At 39.8% G+C, this 21,065-nt stretch overlaps 1 protein-coding gene across 3 annotated transcripts in view; it reads left to right on the top strand.

Moving 5' to 3' along the window:
• LOC120533555 (NACHT, LRR and PYD domains-containing protein 1b allele 4-like) overlaps positions 1 to 21,065 on the top strand; it is a 41,835-nt gene that overhangs the window by 13,869 nt on the left and 6,901 nt on the right. Inside the window, exons 2-4 of one of the 3 annotated variants that reach the window (XM_039760498.1) lie at positions 1,729 to 2,920; positions 3,017 to 3,190; positions 16,983 to 17,161. In XM_039760498.1, the coding sequence (XP_039616432.1) occupies positions 17,010 to 17,161 (152 nt within the window). In that variant the 5' untranslated portion in view covers positions 1,729 to 2,920; positions 3,017 to 3,190; positions 16,983 to 17,009. Of the gene's footprint in view, positions 1 to 1,728; positions 2,921 to 3,016; positions 3,191 to 16,982; positions 17,162 to 18,807; positions 18,845 to 21,065 lie in introns of those variants that run through there. The other 2 variants (XR_005634534.1, XM_039760499.1) reach the window with 2 other exon arrangements.

Genomic DNA, 21,065 nt, shown 5'->3' with positions numbered 1-21,065 from the left:
AGTTCCGTACAGGAAAGGCTTTAAAACATTTTGCAGTGGCTGAGACAGCGTGTCCTTGAAGCTGTATACCAATAATTCCCTTTCCGATCAGCTGCTGCTGTGATTCACACTCAGATACAGTGATATAAATACTCTGAGGGGTGCAGTGAGAGAAATATTGAAAAAGATGATCCGCTGTGGCAACTCCTAACAAGAGGAGCTGAAAGAAGAAGAAGAAGAAGAAGAAGAAGAAGAAGAAGAAGAAGAAGAAGTGAGAGTAACAATGCTAAAGCAGTTATGGTATTTGGAATACTATGGCTGTTCCCTGGACCATTATATTGTTACAAGTTAATTACAATCAGATGCATTACACTAATAAACAATATGCGGTTAGTTTCAGTGTATTTATAAAGCCGCGTCAGGAAAATAAGGTGTAACCACACAAGAACAGTAGCACTGCTTTGACGCTGGGTGCCACCAGTCTGCAAAACCGAGCGGAGAACTTGCGTACAACAAGGTATGAGGTACCGTGGAAAAGTGCGTGGATTTACGCCAAGAGTAGGTTTTATACATCGCGATTTGAACGTGGAAAAGTTCTTACGCAACATTTCTGTGCGTACGCGAGGCCCCAGGTCTTTATGTTTTTTTTCCATGTCTCTGTTTTGGCTGATTTTAAGTTATTTTGTTTTATTTGTTTTCAAAATAAACTTATTTTGTGCCTGGATCAGAAGGTCTCTAAAAAATTAAACCTACTGTCATTTAGAGGTGCTGAAATTTTAATTTCCCAATTTGATGTTTTTTAGATACTTTCTCATCTCCATAAAGTCTGCTTTCCTCAAGTTATAAGTTTTTTTTATAATAATAATAATAATAATAATAATAATTATAATAATAATGATGCAATTTATTTATATAGTGCCTATTCCATGTTCAAGGCGCTTATGATACATTTCTGTGATTTCACAGTTTTTCTCACATTTGACCATGTTGTGATCACTTCTGCTTAAAGTCTCAGCATCTTCTGCTGTTGTTCCTCTGTCTTTATTGTTTGAGCAGATGAGATCTCGACAGGCATCACAATATGTTGGGCTTGAGACAAACTTGGTGAACAAACAGCCATTTGCCATCTGCACCATTTCAGTTTCCTCTTTTGTATTCCCGACAGGGGCTTCCCAATCAATGTTCAGAAAGTTCAAATCCCCCATGACCACTATGTCCTCTTTGTGGCACATCTGTCTTATTTTATTAAATAATATGTTATTATCTAAAATGTCAGAATTCAATAGCCTGTACTAAACTCCAATAACCAGACCTCTGCCTTTCTTCCTGACTAGCTTAACCTCCAGTGATTCTGACAAGTTTCCTTCTTCAATCTTGAAGACGTCGGCCTGAATATTATTGTTCACATACAGCTAGAAACCTTCTTCTTTCCTTCCTTGTCTGTCTCTCCTGCAGCAGGTGTGAACACTAATATGATATTTCTCTCCGTCACTCTCATTCAGCCATGACTCTGTAATTCCTACAATATCAGAGTCCTAAGTCAATCCTCTCACCTCTCATTCATGAATTTTATTTCTAATGCTTTTCACATTAAAGAGTAAACATTTTAAACAAGGAAAGTTACTTTTGTCTTCTCAGTTGAGTTCTCTTTAGGTTGGTTGACTGTTTTTTGTGTCTTCATCAGTTTAAAAATCTGCTCACTTGCCTGAACATTCTCACTCCTTGAATGTTTGTCCCTTTCCCTTGTAGATTTGGTCCATCTCATCAGTGGCAGGCATTCCAGTGGCTGAGAAAAGTCAAACCTTCTTGTTCACACCAGGCCTTCATTCACACATTACAGCTGAATATTAAATTCTGCTCATGTCATCTTTTTCCTGGTGCTGGAAGGACTTCAGAGAAAATGTCTGATGTTGATTTGTCCTTTAGCTCATCTCCACGTCCCCTAAATGTGTTTCTGCACAGAATATGCACTTGGTGTCCTCTGTCCCTCTCTAGTAGACTGGGATTCAAACTGAAATGGATCTCACAATGTGGAGTTTACTCTCTCAGGTTCCTCTTTAGATGTTTTTCAAATGTTTTCATAGCCAGTGATGTCAGAGCCATGGGACTGAAGTCTTTTAGGTTTATCTACTGGTATTCCTGTCACCTGTTTCCATGACTTTGGGACCTCCTGCTGTTTTAATGATAACTTTGATAATAAAATAAAAAATGGAGCTGAGTTGCTCTGCAGAAGTTTTCAAGGGCCTACTATTAACATGGTCTGGTCCAGGACTTTGATTTGGTTTTAATTTTATAAAAATGTTCTCCTCATCCTTCTGAACATAAACATCTCAGTCTCGCTCAGTCAAATCAAACTGCTTACATCTCGATTCGTATTTATTAAACGTGTTAGCTCAATCAGAGCAGCACTTTAAACCACAAACTCTTATGTGGTTATTATTTTTTGACTGATGATGTCCAGCTATGGATTTAATGTCTGTCCACATCAATCTCAAATTTTGTGTGGACCAAATTCTGTTCAATTTCATCCTTATAATCATCCTCATCATTTTGAATACCAAGTTTTAATTCCCTTTGAGCAGCTCGTGCCTCTTTAGTATTTCCTCGTCGAAAGACACCTTTTCTTTTGATATAATAATGACTCTATAGATTTGAAGATCCAGGGTTTGTTGATGAGATAGACCTTCACACTTTTAACTGAGATCAACACGTCTTCACAAACAGAAAAAGAGCTGGGGATAACATCACAAAGCTCAACTAAATCAGTGCAGGAGTCCACCAAAAGATCTCAGTCTTGACAATGAAAGCAGCCTTGGAGACTTTGGATTGAATCTTCACTCCAGAGCGTCACTGTCTTCTTGTGGACTTTTAAATTCATAAAGAAAGTGTTGAATCTAAGAAACAGTGTGGAGTATTTTATAAGAGTGCTTATCAGTGAAAAGTCAGTATACAAGTGGCCATTGAACCTTTGTGTTGTTTGTCCTTCTGTCTGTCTGTCTCTCCTCATGTCCTCACTTCTCTCTCTTCTTCTCCACAGCCTGTCTATTTGTCGTCTCACCTCCAGATGTTGCTCAGCTCTCTCCTCAGCTCTTTCTGCTCCACATTCACGACTGATTGAACTGAACCTGAGGAGCAACAACATGGGGGATTCAGGAGTGGATCAGCTGTGTGAGGGGCTGAGGAGTGAAAACTGCAAATTAGAGAAACTGAAGTAAGTGAACAACAAGTGTGTGTGTGTGTTTTTGTGTCTCCTGTATTTTATTTCTTTTCAAATTATGGCTCAGACTTTTCCACTCCCACAACACAAACGCTGTGTTTAATCAGGACAGACTGCAGTGTCCCTTATGGACAGAAAGATGGACGTGAGGTGACACAGCTGCAGATTTCCTTTAATAATTCAATTCATAAAGACAGCATTGTGACCCTGAGCCCCTCCACCACACTGGTCACTCTCCTCATCCTCTCTGTCCAGACTGTTCTTTTATTTCTTGTCCCACAAGCCCATGCTGTCCATTCTTTATTTTAATCTCGTACTTGTTCCTGTGCTCGATTGTGACTTTCCCCTTACACTCCTCTGATGTCCTCAGTAAAGTTTGTTAAAAATCAATAAAATAGAATAAGGAGGAAAAAACACAGTCAGTGTGAGGAGAAGAGACAACTAAAGTGACAGAAGACAAAGAGGAGTGGACAGCTAGAGCTGGACTGGAGTGACGGATAAGGACGAAGAAAATAGAATAGCAAAGATAAGGAGAGACAAGAGATGGAGATGAACAGAAAGAAGAAAAGAATGAATAAAATAGGAGGACAAAGCAGAGGAAGAGTAGGAGAGGAGGACAAAAGCAGTAGAAATGACCACCCAGCCATACACAGAAAGAGAAGGTCAGAGGGAGGAGAAGATTAGGACTGAAGGCAGTGTGGACAGTAAGGTGGGAGACACAGGAAGTGACCGCCATTATAGCCAAGAGGACGGAACAACAACAAAAAGTTTATTTTTGTATAACCTAAAATAGGACAAGGCATGATGTAATGAGATTTAAATGGCCCTTTTTTAAAAAGCCCCCCATCCTTGACTCTCTAAGAAGACATGAAAAAACTCCCCCCAAATAAACCTTTGCATGGAAAATATAGAACAAATCTTGGGTAAAGAAATTCATAGAGATGATTCTTTACCAGGTTGCATGGGTTTGCAATGGCCGTCAAATAATGGCATAAATAAAATACAATACACAGAACATTTGCATTGTAACAACAGTAATATTACAAGAATAGAACAAAATGCAAGAATAGATGACATCACATAATAGGATTCAAATTTCAGAGTCAGTGTTGTGCCAGCCAATCAGATGAAAGGACCCTTCTACCCTTTCATTCCTTGATCAGAAATGACTTTTCCTTAGGCAAGCAAACAACTTGGCAGTAGAGCAGTGACACCAATGCCACATTTGTGTTAAATCTTGAAATGACACACTTCTTTTACTTAAGATTACAAAATGTTCCCAAACATTCAGAAGCACTGTCTCTCTGACCAGCCATTGAACTTTGTGAGCTGGAATGTCAAACACCTCAGTCATAATCTAAAGACAAAAGAAAAGTTTTCTCCCACCTCACAGTCCTAATTGTTAAGATATGATTTTTATAGAGTCGCTTAATAAGGCTCGGTGTTGACTGCAAAGAGATTGGATCGCCAAAAACATTTCACTTCAGCTATAGAAAGAGAACCAGAAGTGTGGGAATCTTAATGAAACAATTCCAATAGTACCATCTGATGTAGTATCTGATTTTGAAGGGTGCTATGTTATGGTGCCCTGCGGTTGGATGGCACCCTGCCCAGAGTTTGTTCCTGCCTTACGCCCTGTGTTGGCTGCGATTGGCTCCAGCAGACCCCCATGACCCTGCAGTTAGGATATAGCGAGTTGGATAATGGATGGATGGATGTCATTGTCATGGGTAATTTACTCAATTGAAACGTCATTTTGATAAATATATAGACACCTCAAGTAACATATTGGTGACTATTTCCAATATGAGCACTCATAAAATTTTAATGGCTGGAGAGTTTTCTTGTGTTTTAAATCCAGACCTGGACAGATCCTCAACTCTAGTGATGATAACACTGTCTTTATGTCCTTATATTTCCAGTCAATATTAGGATTGTGCTTTTTCAACCACGGAATCCTAATATAATACCTGAAACAGATGATGGCGTAATGAAGAAACTTCATGTTTACAAATTCCACATTTCTGTTTGTAGCCTAAATGAGCTTATCATCCACAGGCAGAACTTGACGTTTAAATTGCAAATTAACAGTATCTTTTACAGTTCTTTATTAAAGAGGAGCTTATAACATTCTCTGCTGCCAATGCCAATGAATCAGTTAATGGTGTTATCTCTTTATTTAAAAAGTACACTGGTATCTTTAAAGAAGGGTTGGCCCACTACGACCCATCCTAACCAACCCTCATGTGAAGTTGACACTTCAGCTTCCCTGCCATGTGTGCCATCACACTACCATGTGACCAGGTTCACCACAGTAGAAATGCCATCTTTCTGCAACACATTGATTGCATTTTGGCAAGTTGATGCGTTTTTTTCCCCAATCCAATCATTTCTACTATCTTCTTTGTCTCTATTAAAGAACAGGTCAAAGCCCCTCATTCATTCATTCTTTCTAAATGTTTTTGTTCGATGCACTCCTATGTGTTGCACCAAGTCGATGAATTCACCTAATGTTCTGCACACATTCTGACTGCCTGTCTTGTCTTTGATTTCCAGAGCTAAACCCTTTTAAATAAAGATGTCAGTGCAGATTCCTCTCAGTCCATTCTTTGGCTCACATGTCACATGTCACTTTATATTTACTAACTGACTGAATGTCTTGTCTGAATTCTAGTAATCGACTGACTGCCACCTCTAATCTGACAGCCATATTTAAAATGTTTCTAAATTCACAAACCAAATCCTCAATAGATGACCAGCACTGTGACTTGTATTGTCATTGTGAATGTCCATTCAGGTGGCTTCTCATCAAGCAGTGACATCAAATGACCAACATGAGCTGATATTTAGAATCAGGATTTGGCTGCCAAACAAACACGTCCTTTGCTAATTTAAAAATCCTCTACATTTTTAGGGTCTCCAGCTACACAAATCATATGAGGACTGACTGGTCCTTTACATTACTCCTACCAGCTACTGGCAGACCACTAGCAACTTGATTTATGTGAGCACTTGAATTAGAAAGATCAGTTAGAGGTCATCACAAAGTAGGTATGATTTGTGTCATTGAGGTCTTTAAATCTTTAACCTCTCCCTGGAGGTCCTTCATATCTTTATAAACCCGTCTTCTCTCACTGAGTCACTCACTTTAAATGATCTGAGTTTAAATCAGGACAACAATCAAATGGCAGAAAGAAAAGGGACTGAGAGAAAGATGTGAATCGACTGTCAGAAGAGGAGATCATAATCAGAAAGATCAAAAAGCTGAGTGTCAGAATTGAAAGTGAAATCCAAACTCAAAGTCAAAATACAAAGCACCCAGTTGTAATGTCTGACTTTTAAACACACGTGAGCTTATTCTTTGTGTCGCATTCACAGACTCGGAAAATTCAGAAGTCCAATGGACTGAAATTTGTACTCCTTGATCTTTGACAAAGTGCTTACTGTGACTTCAATCGTCACTTTGTATCAAGTGCTTTCCAACAGACACACAAAATAGGAACACACAAGAACTGAAGGTGGCGTTACAGAAAAACATAAAATAGCTTTAACTACCTCAAAACATAAAGAATTTAGAAGAGGTAAAAACAAAAACAACCAAAAAAACACTCAATATCATAAACAAGGTAAAAAACAATGCAAATTATAAGAATAACAGACTGGAACAAACATATGGTACAAGTCACTGAGTAGCTAAGTAACTAAGTCAAAACAAGTCAAGTTGAGTAGCTTGAACTGGTACAGTGCGTTGTCGCACCCACTACACATCAAAACAGCTCGGGATCCTGGTTGGTAACCCCCCCCCCAGGCAGACACACGGTCCAGTCCCACCCTCCGGAAATGTCCCTCTATCTGCCGCAGCCATGTGTTACATGAGTGACCCCTTGACCTGGTCCAGCCACTCGGGTCCCAAACAATGAGGATCTTACAAGCAGGATCACCCTCTGGGAAACGCTCCACATGGCTGTAGTGCCGTAACTGATGCTTCCTCACAATGCAGGTAATGTGCCTAATTCGGGACTCCATGAGCAACCGCTCATTCGACACAAAGTCAAACCAGCGATACCCAAGGATTTTCTGAAGGAGTTCAATCTTCATCTCAGGTCACTGGATAGCGTTTGTGTCTCACAACCATATAGCAAGACAGGAAGCACCAGGACTCTAAAGACTTGGACCTTCGTCCTTTTGCATCGATATCAGGAGCACCACACATCCCTTTCCAACGACCTCATTACCCCCCATGCTCTCCCAATCCGTCTACTGACTTCACAGGAAGAGTCACCAGAGCCATGAATGTCACTGCCAAGGTAAGTAAACCTCTCAACAAGGTCAACACTCTCTTAACAAACAGACACACTGCTGATGGCCGTGTCCAAGAGGTCATTAAAGGCCTGGATCTTTGGTTTTTATCCAGGACACTCGCAAGCCGATACACTCAGACACCTTGCTCAGTCTCCTGAGAGCCCCAATCAGAGCCTTCACTGACTCTGCGAAGATCACAGCATCGTCAGCAAAGTCAAGATCCATGAATCTTTCTTCACCAACAGATGCCCCACAGCTGCTGGACCCCACGACCTTGCCCAACACCCAGTCCATGCAAGCATTGAAGAAAGTAGGAGCAGAATACATCCCTGACAAACACCAGAATTAGCTGGAAAAAACACAGAGGTTCTGTCTTCAGTCTGCACAGCACTCACAGTTCACAGTGCCAGTTTATAGGCTGGCCATGATATCGAGCAACCTCGAGGGGATCTTGCAAATCCTCAGGATGTCCCACAGGCAGCTCGAATGCTTTATGAAAATCGACAAAGGCTGCAAAGAAACTCTGCCGATACTCGTTTGCTTTCCATGAGAACCCTCAGTGCCAAGATGCGGTCAATGGTAGACTTCTTAGGTGTAAAACCAGATGGTTCTAATTGCTGGTAGGTGAGCAAGTGATCACAGATCCTATTGAGGACAACCCTAGCAAGGACCTTACCCCGCACTAAGAGCAGTGCTACCCCCGTGTAGTTGCCGCAATCCAGGCGAGGACCCTTCCCTTTCCAGATCGGGATGACAAGGCCCGTTTTCCAGTCAGTTGGGATAATGCTGGTGAGATTGGGTGGTTCAGAGCTAATTGGAGGATCAGCTTCAAGAACCACAGACCGAAAGATATCCAACGTCCTAGCCGGAGGATCAGCTTTGAACAACTGCTCAAAGTAGCCAGACCAGCGGGCCACAACTGCAATGTTATCTGTGAGGACCATTCCATCAGCTGCCCTGACTGCGACTCTCTGAGGAACAGATTCAGATGTGTGTAATTCTTCGATTCCTAAGTAAGCAGGAAGTGGATTACTAGACCACAAATGGTGTGTCACTTGCTCAGAGATTCCTCTGACAAATGCCTTGATATCTACCCTCAGAGCTCTCACAGCCGTCATTCCAGTTCTTGGTACAGACCAGAGTTGCCATTGAGCCATGTGCTATGACTCCTCTCAATGATATCCAGGGTGCCCTGCGAGATGAAACACCTCCTTTTGGGAAACACCGGTAACACCAACACAACCCTCAGCAACCTTCAGGGTCTTGTAATGGAAGGTCTCCTACATCAAATCAGGAAAGGCAATTGCACCCAAATCTGAAAGTTTCTCACACAAACTGCATGCAAACTCATTAGAAACAGCCTGGTCTTGGAGTCTGGCCAAGTCCAGGCTCATTTTCCTAGTAGGTGGTAACTTACTGGATCTAAGCTGGATCCTAAGGGTAAGAACAACAAGTCTGTGATCAGAATTCACAAGCTGGGCATTTCTTTTCTTTTCATTTTTTTGGGGATTTTATTAATTTTATTACAATCATTCCATACAAATCAATCAATTTTTACAAAAAGTAGAATTAAAAACAAGTTGACCCCCACCCCTAAGAGAGGTAGCAAGGCCAACGGAGTAGAATTTAAGGCTTGTAAACATACCTAAATTGAAAGTTTGATAAGCCAATAGAAATGAATGGAGAACAAAAAGAAATACAGAAATAATTGCTTCCTCTGTGCTTTAAGAGCTTATTTTAAAATATTACTGATTAGATCCTGCCATGTTTTGAAAACAAATCTGTACAGATCCTCTAACTGAGTATTTGATTTTTTCCAATTTCAAATAGTATAACACATCGGTTTCCCACTGACTTAAAAGAGGAGAGTTTGGATTCTTCCAGTTTATCAGAATAAGTCTGCGTGCCAAAGTGTAGTGAATGCAATCACAATTTGTTTGTCTTTCTCCACTTTAAACCCCTCTGGAAGAACCCCAAACACAGCTGTTAATGGGTTAGGAGGGATTGTGAGTCCAAGGCTGTCTGAAGGTAATTAAAATTTTGTCCAGAATAATGTTAATTTGGTGCAGGCCCAGAACATGTGACCCAGTGAGGCTGGGACTTGGTTGCAGCGTTCGCAGGTTGGATCATGCCCTGGAAACATTTTGGAGAGTTTTAGACGAGACAGATGTGCTCGATATATAATTTTGAGTTGTATAATTGTATGCTTTGCGCATATGGAGCTCGAGTGAATTCTCTGCATTGCTGCTTTCCACTCCTTTTCTGATATATTAATTGAGAGATCTTTTCCCAGTGTCCTCTTGGATCTTTGAAAGGGAGGGACTGTAAAATGATTTTATATATTGCAGAGATGTGTCTAGTCCTTGAAATTGAGCAATATTTTTCCAGCATGGATGAGGGTGCAAGATGAGGAAAATCAGGAAGGCTCTGTTTAACAAAGTTCCTAATTTGAAGATAGTGAAAGAAATGTGTAGCTGGAATGTTAAATTTGGAATGTAATTGTTCATAGGATGCAAAGACGTTGTCTATATAAAGATCTCTAAGCAAGTTAATTCCAAATTTTTCCAGATATTAAAACTGCATATGTTTGTGAAGGTTGAAAGAGGTGGTTCTCTTACAGAGGTGCCACAGATAAATGCTTCTCCATCTTAAAATGCTTTCTACATTGGTTCCATATTCTAAGTGAGTGAAGCACAATTGGGTTATTAGTATATTGCCGATAACGTGTATTTTTGGGCACAGAGCAGGAATATAAAGAAGTACTGCAGGATTTTACTTCTATTGCGACCAAGCCTGTGTATGTTCTTCTATTTGTGTCCAGGATTTTATAGCTTGTATATTTGCTGCCCAGTAATAAAACTGGAAGTTAGGTAGAGCCATGCCACCTTCTGCCTTTTGTCTTTGTAGGGTCTCTTTGATGCGTGGATGTTTTGAGTTCCAAATAAATGAGGTTATTGTTGAATCTAATTGCTTAAAAATGATTTATTAATGTATATTGGATGTTTTGAAAAAAAAAGGAGCTTAGGAAGAATATTCATCTTAACAGTGTTAATTCTTCCAGCTAGTGTGAGATGAAGGGTTGACTATCTCTGCAAGTCTTGTTTAATTTTTTCCATGCACACAGCGCAATTTTGTTGATAAAGAGCTTTATGTTTACTTGTGATATTTACCCCTAGGTATTTAAACTAATCTGGAATGATAAAAGGTAGGGTGTCTAATCTAATATTATATGCTTGAGAATTCACTGGAAAGAGTACACTTTTATTCAGATTAATTCTGAGACCAGAGATCTTTTGAAATTCTGTGAGTGCTGTTAAGACTGCAGGCACAGAATTTTCTGGGTCTGATATATACAGTACCATATCATCTGCATATAATGAGATTTTCTGTTCCAGTCCTTCTCTGCTAATCCCCTTTATCTGATCAGTATTTCGACAATGTATTGCCAATGGTTCAATGGCGATTGCAAACAGTAGCGGTGACAAGGGGCATCCTTGTCTGGTACTACGTTCCAGTTTAAAGTAGTCTGAGCAAATGTTGATGCAAACTGAAGCTTCTGGATTGGTATACAGTAATTTGATCCATGCACAAATATTCGGGCCAAACCCAAATTTCTCCAATGTAGTAAAAGGTATTTCCATTCAATCATGTCAAATGCTTTTCTGCATCCAATGATAATAATATTTCTGGGGTGTTTGATTTAGTTGGTGAGTATATTACATTAAACAGGCGTCAAGATTTGAAGATAAGTGTCGCCCTAATAAATCCAGTTTGGTCTTGTGATATTACGAGGGAGCACTTTCTCCATCCTTCTAGCTATGATTTTTGAGAGTATTTTAACGTCATTATTCAAAGTGAAATTGGTCTGTATGAAGCACATTGTAATAAGTCCTTATTTTGTTTTGGAAAAATGGTGATTAATGCTTGGCAAAAGGTTTGAGGAAGAGTTTGATTGTCTCTGGCTTCTGTAAATGATGCTAATAGGAGGGGAGCTAGCTGGGGAGAATTTCTTGTAAAATTCTGCAGGGTAGCCATCAGGGCCTGCTGCTTTCCCACCTTGAAGTGACTTTATAGCATCTAGTAATTCTGATAATGCCAGAGGTTTATCAAGTTCCTCCACTAAAAGTGTCTATTTGTGGTATCTGTAATGTATCCAGAAATGCATTAGATTGTGTATTGTCTTCTTTAAACTCAGTAGTATATAAGGATTTATAGTAGTCTCTGAAAGTGTGCATTATATTTTTGTGTCATGATTTTATCTCCGTTCTGTTGGTGATTACTGGATTGCATTGCAGACTTCTTGCTTGTGAATTTGTTGAGCTAAAAGCTTATTAGCTTTCTCTCCAAGTTCATAGTAATGATGTCTGGATTTATAAATTAGTTGTTCAGTTTCTTTAGTTGTCAAGAGGTTTAGTTCTGAATGCAGAGCCTGCCTTTCCTTTGTAGAGCCTCGCTTGGTAGTCTGGCATGTTCTTCATCTATTCTAGTAATTTCGCTTTTTATCTCTGCTACTTTCTTGGTTTCTAATTTATTTCTGTGGGAAAGATATGAGATAATCTGTCCTCTTAAGAAGGCCTTAAGAGTTTCCCAGAGTATTCCTGCAGAAATCTCTGAGGATGTATTTGTCTCTAGAAGAACTGATTTGTTTGGATATAAATTCTGTACAATTCTCGTGCTAATAGAAAGGGTTGAGACACCATCTCGAGTGAGTGTATGGGGCATAGTAACTTTAGGTCCAAGATCAGAGGTGCATGGTCAGAAATAACAATAGCATCATGTTTGCAAGATTTAATCAAAGGCAAGAAATTATTATCTATAAAGAAATAATCAATCCTTGAGTAGCAATGATGTACTGGTGAGTAGAAAGAATATGTTCTTGAATTTGGGTTTAAAACCTCCAGGGGTCTGATAAGTTGTGATCAGTTATAAACTTTGTAATTATCTTTGCAGTGTTAGATTGTTCCCCTGTGGAGAAGTCCTATCTAAAGTGGATTTAAAACACAATTAAAGTCCCCAGCCATTATAATTTTATGAGTGTTCACATTGGGAATTGATGTAAATAAATTTTGTATAAATTCCTTATCATCAACATTAGGTGCATAAACATTTATCAAAATCATTTTACAGTTAGATAAGTCTCCCATGACCATTACATATCTCCCTTCAGGATCCAATACTACATCTGATGCTACAAATGGTACTGTTCTATGTATGAGAATTCCCACACCTCCAGTTTTCTTTGTAAAACTAGAATGGAACATTTGGCCAGTCCAGTCTTTTGCAGCTGGAACTGATCCTTGCTTAGTAAGTGGGTCTCCTGTAAAAATACTATTTTAGCATTTAAACCTTTTAGGTGAGAGAGTACTTTCTTTCTATTTAATTCGTGATTCAGGCCTTTAACATTCCAGCTCACGAAGTTAACTGTCTAATCATGGAGACATTGATTCTGAATTTTTATTAACTTAACGGAAGTGAGACAGCTTCAGCCTTAATTTCTTATTTCCCCAAGAGTTATTGCCATGCAGCCTATTATTACGTTGGTAGTTATAATTATAAAGGTTAAAAGGATAGATTAGGTATAGATATAGCCTGCTCTCTTTCTCTCCCCCCCTTAAATTTTTTGCCTCCCCACGTGAGGCAGGACCACACTTCACACAGTCCCGGTGCTCTGACATACCTAGAGACAGAGCATGTCCAAAGCAAAACAAGCCCCCACACAGCAGCGTTTTAGGATTAAAAAGTAGAGATATCTATTACCACTTTTAGTCTAAATACAATATGCTTAAAATTTAATCATTAACAAACTATGAACTTAAAATATATATAATCTTCAGCAATCTTAATGTGTTAATATAATACATCCGGATAATAAACCCGGGGAATGGTTTAGAAAGTGGTCCAGAATAAGCATAATAAGTCTTAATGCAATAATAGAAATAACAATAAACCAAGGGTATGATGTTGAACAGTCTCTTTTAGAGTAGAGAAAAAATAATTAGATAAGAGAAAACAAAAAAAGGAATTAAGCACAAACATCTATAACTATAATTAAAACATAAATAGCGTCCGAGTAATAATGAGGATATATAATGATAAAAACCCGTATTTTAAACAAATAGATCAGACAGTAGGTTATTTATCCTTTTCATATCAAGAATGGCTATGACTCACTATTGTGTTTCATATTAGTGTTGGGATCATCTTTCTTAATTCCTTTTCTGCTTCTTCCTTGCTAGCGAAGACATAGAATTGACCATGCAATTCCACTTTCAGTTTGGCAGGATACAAGAGGCAGTATTTGATGTTGGCTTGCCGTAACCGCTGTTTAATGTTGTAGAAGGCTGTGTGTTTAGTAGCTGTTTCTGGAGAGAAATCAGGGAAGATACGAATGTGGTTATTTTAATATGTAATCTCTTGCTTGTGTCTGAGGAGTGCCATCACCTCTAGCTTAAATAATAATCTCTCAAAGCGAATAGTAAAAGATCTAGGTCTAACGGTATTTGATCTGCGTGCGCGATAAGCCGCTGCTATCTCAGAATCTGCTTTAAAGTCCTCTCTAATTATTTTAGAAAATAGTTTGGCTGCGAATTTCACTGGGTTTGGACTTTCTTGATTCTCAGGCAGACCTTCAATTCTGATATTACTCCTTCTGCTTCCGTCTTCCAAAGCAGCAAGTTTTTTGCATTTGGAGCTGACAGCTGTTGCTTTTTCTTCAGCACTGGCAGCTAGATTTTCAGCTATTTTAATCCGAGTCATGAATGTCTCCTTCACATCCTCCAGTTGATCAGCATTCGAGATGAGTCCTGCAGTCAGTGGCCTGAAATTCTACACTGACTCCACGGCTAACCTCGTCTTTGGCTTATTTTCTCATTGACCATAAAGAAGATTTCCATTGTGAGTCGAACACTCAAAATCAGCTCAGTGTGTCATCCTTGTTGTAGATCTAAGGTACTTCAGATTTTGTCTAATGACATTTAATTTGTGGCCCTTGTCACCTGTATGTGACTCTCATTTCTGAACATTTTATTTTAGATGTTTATGGTCAGCCAATATCCCTCAAGTCTCATGACCATAAAAATGAAAAAGAAAGAATCAGAACCAAGAGCTGTGAGCTCAGTCATGTGTTCAGATTTGCTGCCTGGTCCTTGATGTACGTCCAACCACTATGCCACTGTCCTGTTCATGTCACACGTTTGATTGTCTGTGTGTCAGTTCAGCCCTCCTTAGCCTTCACAATTTGACCAAATGTTTAACAACACATTAATCAAACTATTCAATCAGTCGACATTTTTATGTCCATCAAAAGACACAAAAGCGTGATCCAAGAATAAAGTGGGATCTCTCATTCAACATATCAGAAAAGGAGTGGAAGGTAGCAATGCGCAGAGATCACTCAAGCTGCAAATGCACAAAGCATACAATTATTCAACTTAAAATTATATAGCAAGCACATCTGTCTCATTTAAAATTGTCCAAAATGTTTCCAGGGCAAGATCCAACCTGTGAACATTGTAATCAAGTTCCAGCCTCACTGGGTCACATGTTCTGTGCCTCCACCAAATTAACATCATTCTGGACCAAAATCTTTAAATGCCTTTCAGACAGCCTTGGTGTCACAATCCCTCCTAACCCACTAAAAGTTGTGTTTGGTGGGCTCACAGGGGGGCTTAAAGTGGAGAAGGGCAAGCAAACTGTAATTGCATTTACTACACTATTGGCACGTTGACTTATCTTGCTCAACTCTAAGAATCCTAACTCTCCTCTTTTAAGTCAGTGGGTAGCTGATGTTTTATATTAATTAAAACTGGAAAAAATCTAATTCTCACTTAGAGGATCTATGCAGAATTTTTTCAAAAATGGCAGGATCTAATTAATAATATCTTAGAATAAGCATTTAAATTGAGGAAGCAGAATCTCTCCCCTCTTTTTTATTCTAACTATTTGTATTCATTTATTCATTTATCTGTTTATTTATTTTTAACAGATTAAAGTTTTACTCTGCTGACCTAGCTCTCTTTCTCATGGGTGGAGGTCTGTTAAACTTGACTTGCATGTATGGAATGTTACTTGATTTTAATAAAATGCATATTAAATAAATAAATAAATAAATAGATACATTTGATCAAAGGCCTGATAAATCAAATTCACCAAGATGGCCGCCTTCTCTTCACACCTTCTCAGGCTGACTGACATCTCATGTCCCGCCTCCTCTGTCATTTTGGCCAATCCTGATTCCCAGTTCTGTGGCTCAGTGGCTGAGGTGACACAATGGACATCCCAGTGATGCAGATTTAGGTCCTGCCTGTCACATGCTGTGTGACCCTGAGTGAGTCACTTCACCTGTCTGTGCTCAGAGTTAAGAATACAAGGAGAGAGCTGGACATGTAAAGTGACTTTGGATTGAAAGGCGCTATATAAAATAAAGGCGATGGCTTTGTCTCTTCATATTGTTAATCTGGAATGTTTTCATCAATATTTGTACACAATTTCTAATTTGTAAACTACGTCCATTTGTCCACTTTGTTACAGAGACACTCAAACACATTTTTATTTTTCATTTCATTTTGTGCTTAATTGGCCATAAAGCGTGGAGGCCTGTTCAGGGTACAAACTTTATACTGACCACCAAAGCTCTTCAGTCCTTCATGTCTGTGACAGCTGGTGTGTGCACTGACACTAAGAGAGACCCTCCCAATGACACAACAAGCCCGTCACCTTGAACCCGTGTCACCAGCTGGCCGAGAGGAGTTTGTCCATTGAACTCAGGTGGCCGATAGGCCTTAGAGAAGATGACTGGAAAGAGTGGAGTGTCTCTGTGAGCAGCTGGTGACCCTCTGTGTGTGACACCTGGAATGAACTGTCATGCCCTCCTGTGTCCCATCACCTCTCCTGTCAGCTCTCCCTTGTCACTTATTTATCTTCGGGCTCATTGTGTTTATTTGTCTTCTTGTTTGTGTTGTCAGTTTGTGACTAGCGCTCTATAAAATAAAGGCTGACTGATTTACAGCTGCTGTCACTGAACATCTGGAGAGGCTGGCATTTGTAAATGTCCTCCTGTCAATCATTTCAGTTGTGTCCTCACCCTGAGTCCTGAATGATGGACAGAAATCCGAGTTTGTCACTTGGCTGTCAACAACTTAGAGAAGTGCATCTGAACACTCAAGTGGAGGACAAGGTCAGTCCTGCTATGTGACACTCCTGTCCAGTGTGACGGCTGACATCCTCTCATCACTCAGGGTAACCTGACAGACAGAAGATGCTTCAGGTATATAGCGCCTTGAAGGGCAGCACTGGTGTGGAGTTCAAATTGTGTTTCAGTTCAAATGCTAGCAGCAGCCTGCTGTTCAGTGACACACCTGAGCATTCAGCTCTGTTTGTAGTCTTTATGTCAATTATTGAGACCACCGATGGTCAGTCAGTCTGTCTGTCTGTCTCTCTCTCTCTTTCTCTTCATGTCTTCACTTCTCTCTTTTCTTCTCCACAGCCTGTCTTATTGTGGTTTTACATCCACATGCTGCTCAGCTCTCTCCTCAGCTCTTGGGTTTTTACACACTCTCAACTAACAGAACTGAACCTGAGCCTCAACAACAACATGGAGGACTCAGGAGTGGATCAGCTGTCTGAGGGGCTGAGGAGTGAAAACTGCAAATTAAAGAAACTGAAGTAAGTGAACAACAAGTGTGTGTGTTTATGTGTGTTTATGTTGAATTTTATTTCTTCTGTCTTTATGTCTCTTTATGTCCCACATCCACCATATAAACATTGTGTTTAATCAGTACAGACGTCAGTGTCACATGTGGGCAGGCAGATTTCTCTTTAATTGTTAAATTAAATTAAAATTGTTGCATTGTGACCCTGAGCCCCTCACCCACAGTGGTCTCTTTCATCCTCTCATTGTCCTTTCTACTCAACCTGTTGTTTTATTTCTTGTCCCACAACCCCACGTTGTCCATTCTTTATTGTTGTCTCAACTTTGTCTCACATTCTCTTGTTATGACCTAGAACAGGGCTGCCCACACTTTTTAGGCTTGTGAGCTACTTTTAAAATGACCAGGTGAAAATGATCTACCTGCATTAAAAATGATATATATTGTGAACTTTGACCGGGACACAGACAGACGGATATCATATTGTCACCCAACACACCGTTTATTGTACAACTATTATTTACAATAGTCACGTGCTCACAAAACCCCAGTGCTTGCAGCACCGGTCCCCCAAAGTCCAGGCTCACAGTCTTTTGTGCCTTTCTCCTGGCTGCCTCCAGTCCTCGCTCCAGCTCTGTCTACTACCACCCGACATCCACTGCTGACTGGAGGGAGGAGGCCCCTTTTATAGGAACCCGGATGGGCTCCAGCTGCTTCCCGGCAATCAGTCCTAGCCACACCCCAGTGTTGCGGAAGTGCCGGCTGCGCACCTGGAAGCCGTCTGGGTGTCCCCTGTCGTCTTCCCCCCAGCACTTCCTGGTGTGGCGGAAGTGCTGGGCTCCAGGTTTCCTCAGGCACCTGGGGGCCGCCTGGCGGTGGCCACGGGTCCCTACAGGGCTGGGCTTCCAAGCCCTGTACCCGAGGCCCCCAACCTAACCAGGACGGATGCCCCCTCACGGTCTGGAGGAGGCACAAGCCGTCCTCTGGTCCTCCTGGGTGTCTGACCACTATATATATATATATATATATATATATATATACATACATATATACACAGTGTATCAGAGGTGGGTAGTAACAAGTTACATTTACTTGAGTAACTTTTTAAAAAAATTGTACTTCTAAGAGTAGTACTGTACCATATATTTTACTTTTTCTTGAGTACATTTGTGAAGAAGAAACGCTCTTACTCCGCTACATTGAGCAACACTCAAATCGATTCTTTTTTCCATTAGATAAAGTCTGACAGACAATTTTCAATCTGCTCTGTGTAGCGTCAAGTTGCGCACACGCCTTCCATTGCATCTCCAGCTCTGACGCGAGGTTTTGGATGTTGGCGCCGCAGCTTTGAGGACAGATGTTGGATTTTTCATTTGAAAACATTAACTGATCTAATCATATTGACCATATTGGTTTTCTCTTTTCCTTGCAGCTGTAAATTAAGCTCATACAACATGTTGGTCAGATCGTAAAAAAATGCCAGGTCTAGCGGCCAGCCATTGATCGTTATGAAGTTCCTTGTATTCTGCATGTTTAATGAGAAGGAGAAACTCCTTTTTCTTCGGCCATGGGTCTTGAAATCTCAGCAGGAATTTCTCCCTAGCTATCTGCCTCAATGAAGGCCTCTTTTATCATCTCTCCATCTTGGAAGGACTTCTTATGCTTAATGATCGAGTGACTCACCTGAAACGATGCTTTGGTATGTCTGCCTTTGCTTTTGAATTCAGCTGACTGAAAAATGACGGCTGTCCAATTAACTGCGATTTTAGTTTCCTCTTTTTTCTCTTTCTCAGCTCGCTTTTCGGAAGGAAGTCAGTTTCGTAGTTTTTATAAACAGTTCGAAAGTGCCTTTCCACATTTTCCTTCTTTGGAATAGCAATAATAGATTGACAGATCAGACAAACGCACTTCGATTGTGACATGGTGAAAAAAAAAATCCTCTTCCAATTCCACATCCAGCCCATAAACAACAATTTTTAAAAAAAAAATCCCTTCTTTAGTCGATATAAATTGGAACTAGATCACTTAGATAGCTGGAGTTTTACAGTAACTCACACATTTGATTGTGCTAAATATCAAATTATGATATTTAGGGTGATGACAGAAGTCGTAAAATCAACCTGAATGTTCAAGCAAATCTGTCATCCTACATTTACCCAAATCATTGTAGACACGGAACACACATGAAATGTATGTGTCCCAAATAATGGTTTATTATTTACCATATAAAAGTCCAGGCACCTCACACCCAGATACTCTTGAGCTGTGAGAACTTCAGCTACATCAGTGGGGGAATGGGACAGCAGACTGCTTCTGCTGATTCACAAATTTAAAAAGCAAAAGACACTGATGGAGAAATGCAAAGAGATTTAAGGTGGCCCGTGATTTTTTTTGTAAACTTCAGGAATTCTAGTGTTAAGTCAGCTGGTATATTCAGTTTCCAAATAAATAAAATCTAAGACATCAGCATAAGGTCACTATACATCCACTAATATTCCCAGAAATGTCCTATTTTAGATGCCTATCTGGGCATCCTGACGTTTTTTTGCAAATCTGCCACTTTGCTCGGGTTTTTCACATTGCGGCCCATTGTTCAAAACCAAATTAACTTATCTCAATTCACATACTTTTTTTTTAAATTTCACTTAACCATATTTTTCTTGACAGACAAAAGCTGAATCTGTAACAGAGGTGCTGTAGAACAGTAGTTTTTAAACGGTGAGCAGCAGAACACAACTGTGCAGCTTAAGGAAGTAGATAAGTAAACACCCTCACCCTGACCCCGAGAACTTACATGGAAAAAAACTCCAACACTTGCCCAAAGTCGCTTATACAAAGAAAAACTCTAAGGGGGATTCTCCAGCAAAGGTTTTTTTTTTAATTGTTATTATTATATTCGGTGTGCTGTTTAGATGGTGGAATATCGTAATCCTACATAGCATCCTTTCATCCATGTGTTGTTAATTATGCAAGCAAATTTGTGTCTATGAACACATCAGCACAATCAAAACCATTGTGTATTATTATTAGTAGTAGTAATAATAATAATAATAATAACTTTAGTACTGTTAATTTCACACACACACACAACAAACAGTATATGAAAACTTTTTAGGTTATCACAAAAGTTTCTCACCTTAAAGCAAAGCACTGCCGTAAGGAAAAGAAATCCTGCTGGAAGTGTGTTAACAACCCTTTCTTCCATATGAGGAAATCCTATAGCACCTCAGTCAGACAAAAACTAAACAAATCATTTTTGAGCATTCGCTAAAATATTTACGTTAGCTCAACAAAAACATGCTTGTTTGAATAATGTTTTAACTCATTAACTCAAATCTTATTTTATTTATGTGAAAATATGCACTGACATAACATTCCTTTTTTACAATTAAAAATTGTATCAGCTCACCAAGTGCCAGAAAAAAAACCCACATGAAGGACCATTTAACAACCCATGTGCCATCCCATGTAATACCCACTTAGGTAGTCGTCATGGGTACCAAGCCCAGCCCTCCATACAGCCCACTGCCCAGATATATCCCATGTAACCCAATTTAAACCCACACATGAATATGCTGGCTGGGTGCTATACACAGTGTTTTCCTTGGCAGATTCCATTAAGGTAATTTGCCAATACCCTTTTTTCATTTCAAAAGTGGTCAGACATCATGCTTTTCCTAGTCGTTTGAGGAGTTTGTACACTCACAACATCAGATATGCATCAAAATGTGAAACATGAGTAAGCCGAGAAAAGTTATCACAAAAGCACCAATTGCCGTTAGGCTTTGGGACAAATACAATAGGACTGAACCAGGGACTAAAACTTTCCTCAGTCAAACCTAGATCCAACATTTGTTTGACCTCAGTTCTGCTCATTTTGCTTCCGGAAGTCTAGATGGGCATTCTTGGACGACTACTAC

Source organism: Polypterus senegalus, chromosome 8 (assembly GCF_016835505.1).
Source record: "Polypterus senegalus isolate Bchr_013 chromosome 8, ASM1683550v1, whole genome shotgun sequence".
NCBI lineage: Eukaryota > Metazoa > Chordata > Cladistia > Polypteriformes > Polypteridae > Polypterus > Polypterus senegalus.
This window is presented reverse-complemented; position numbering and strand designations above follow the sequence as displayed.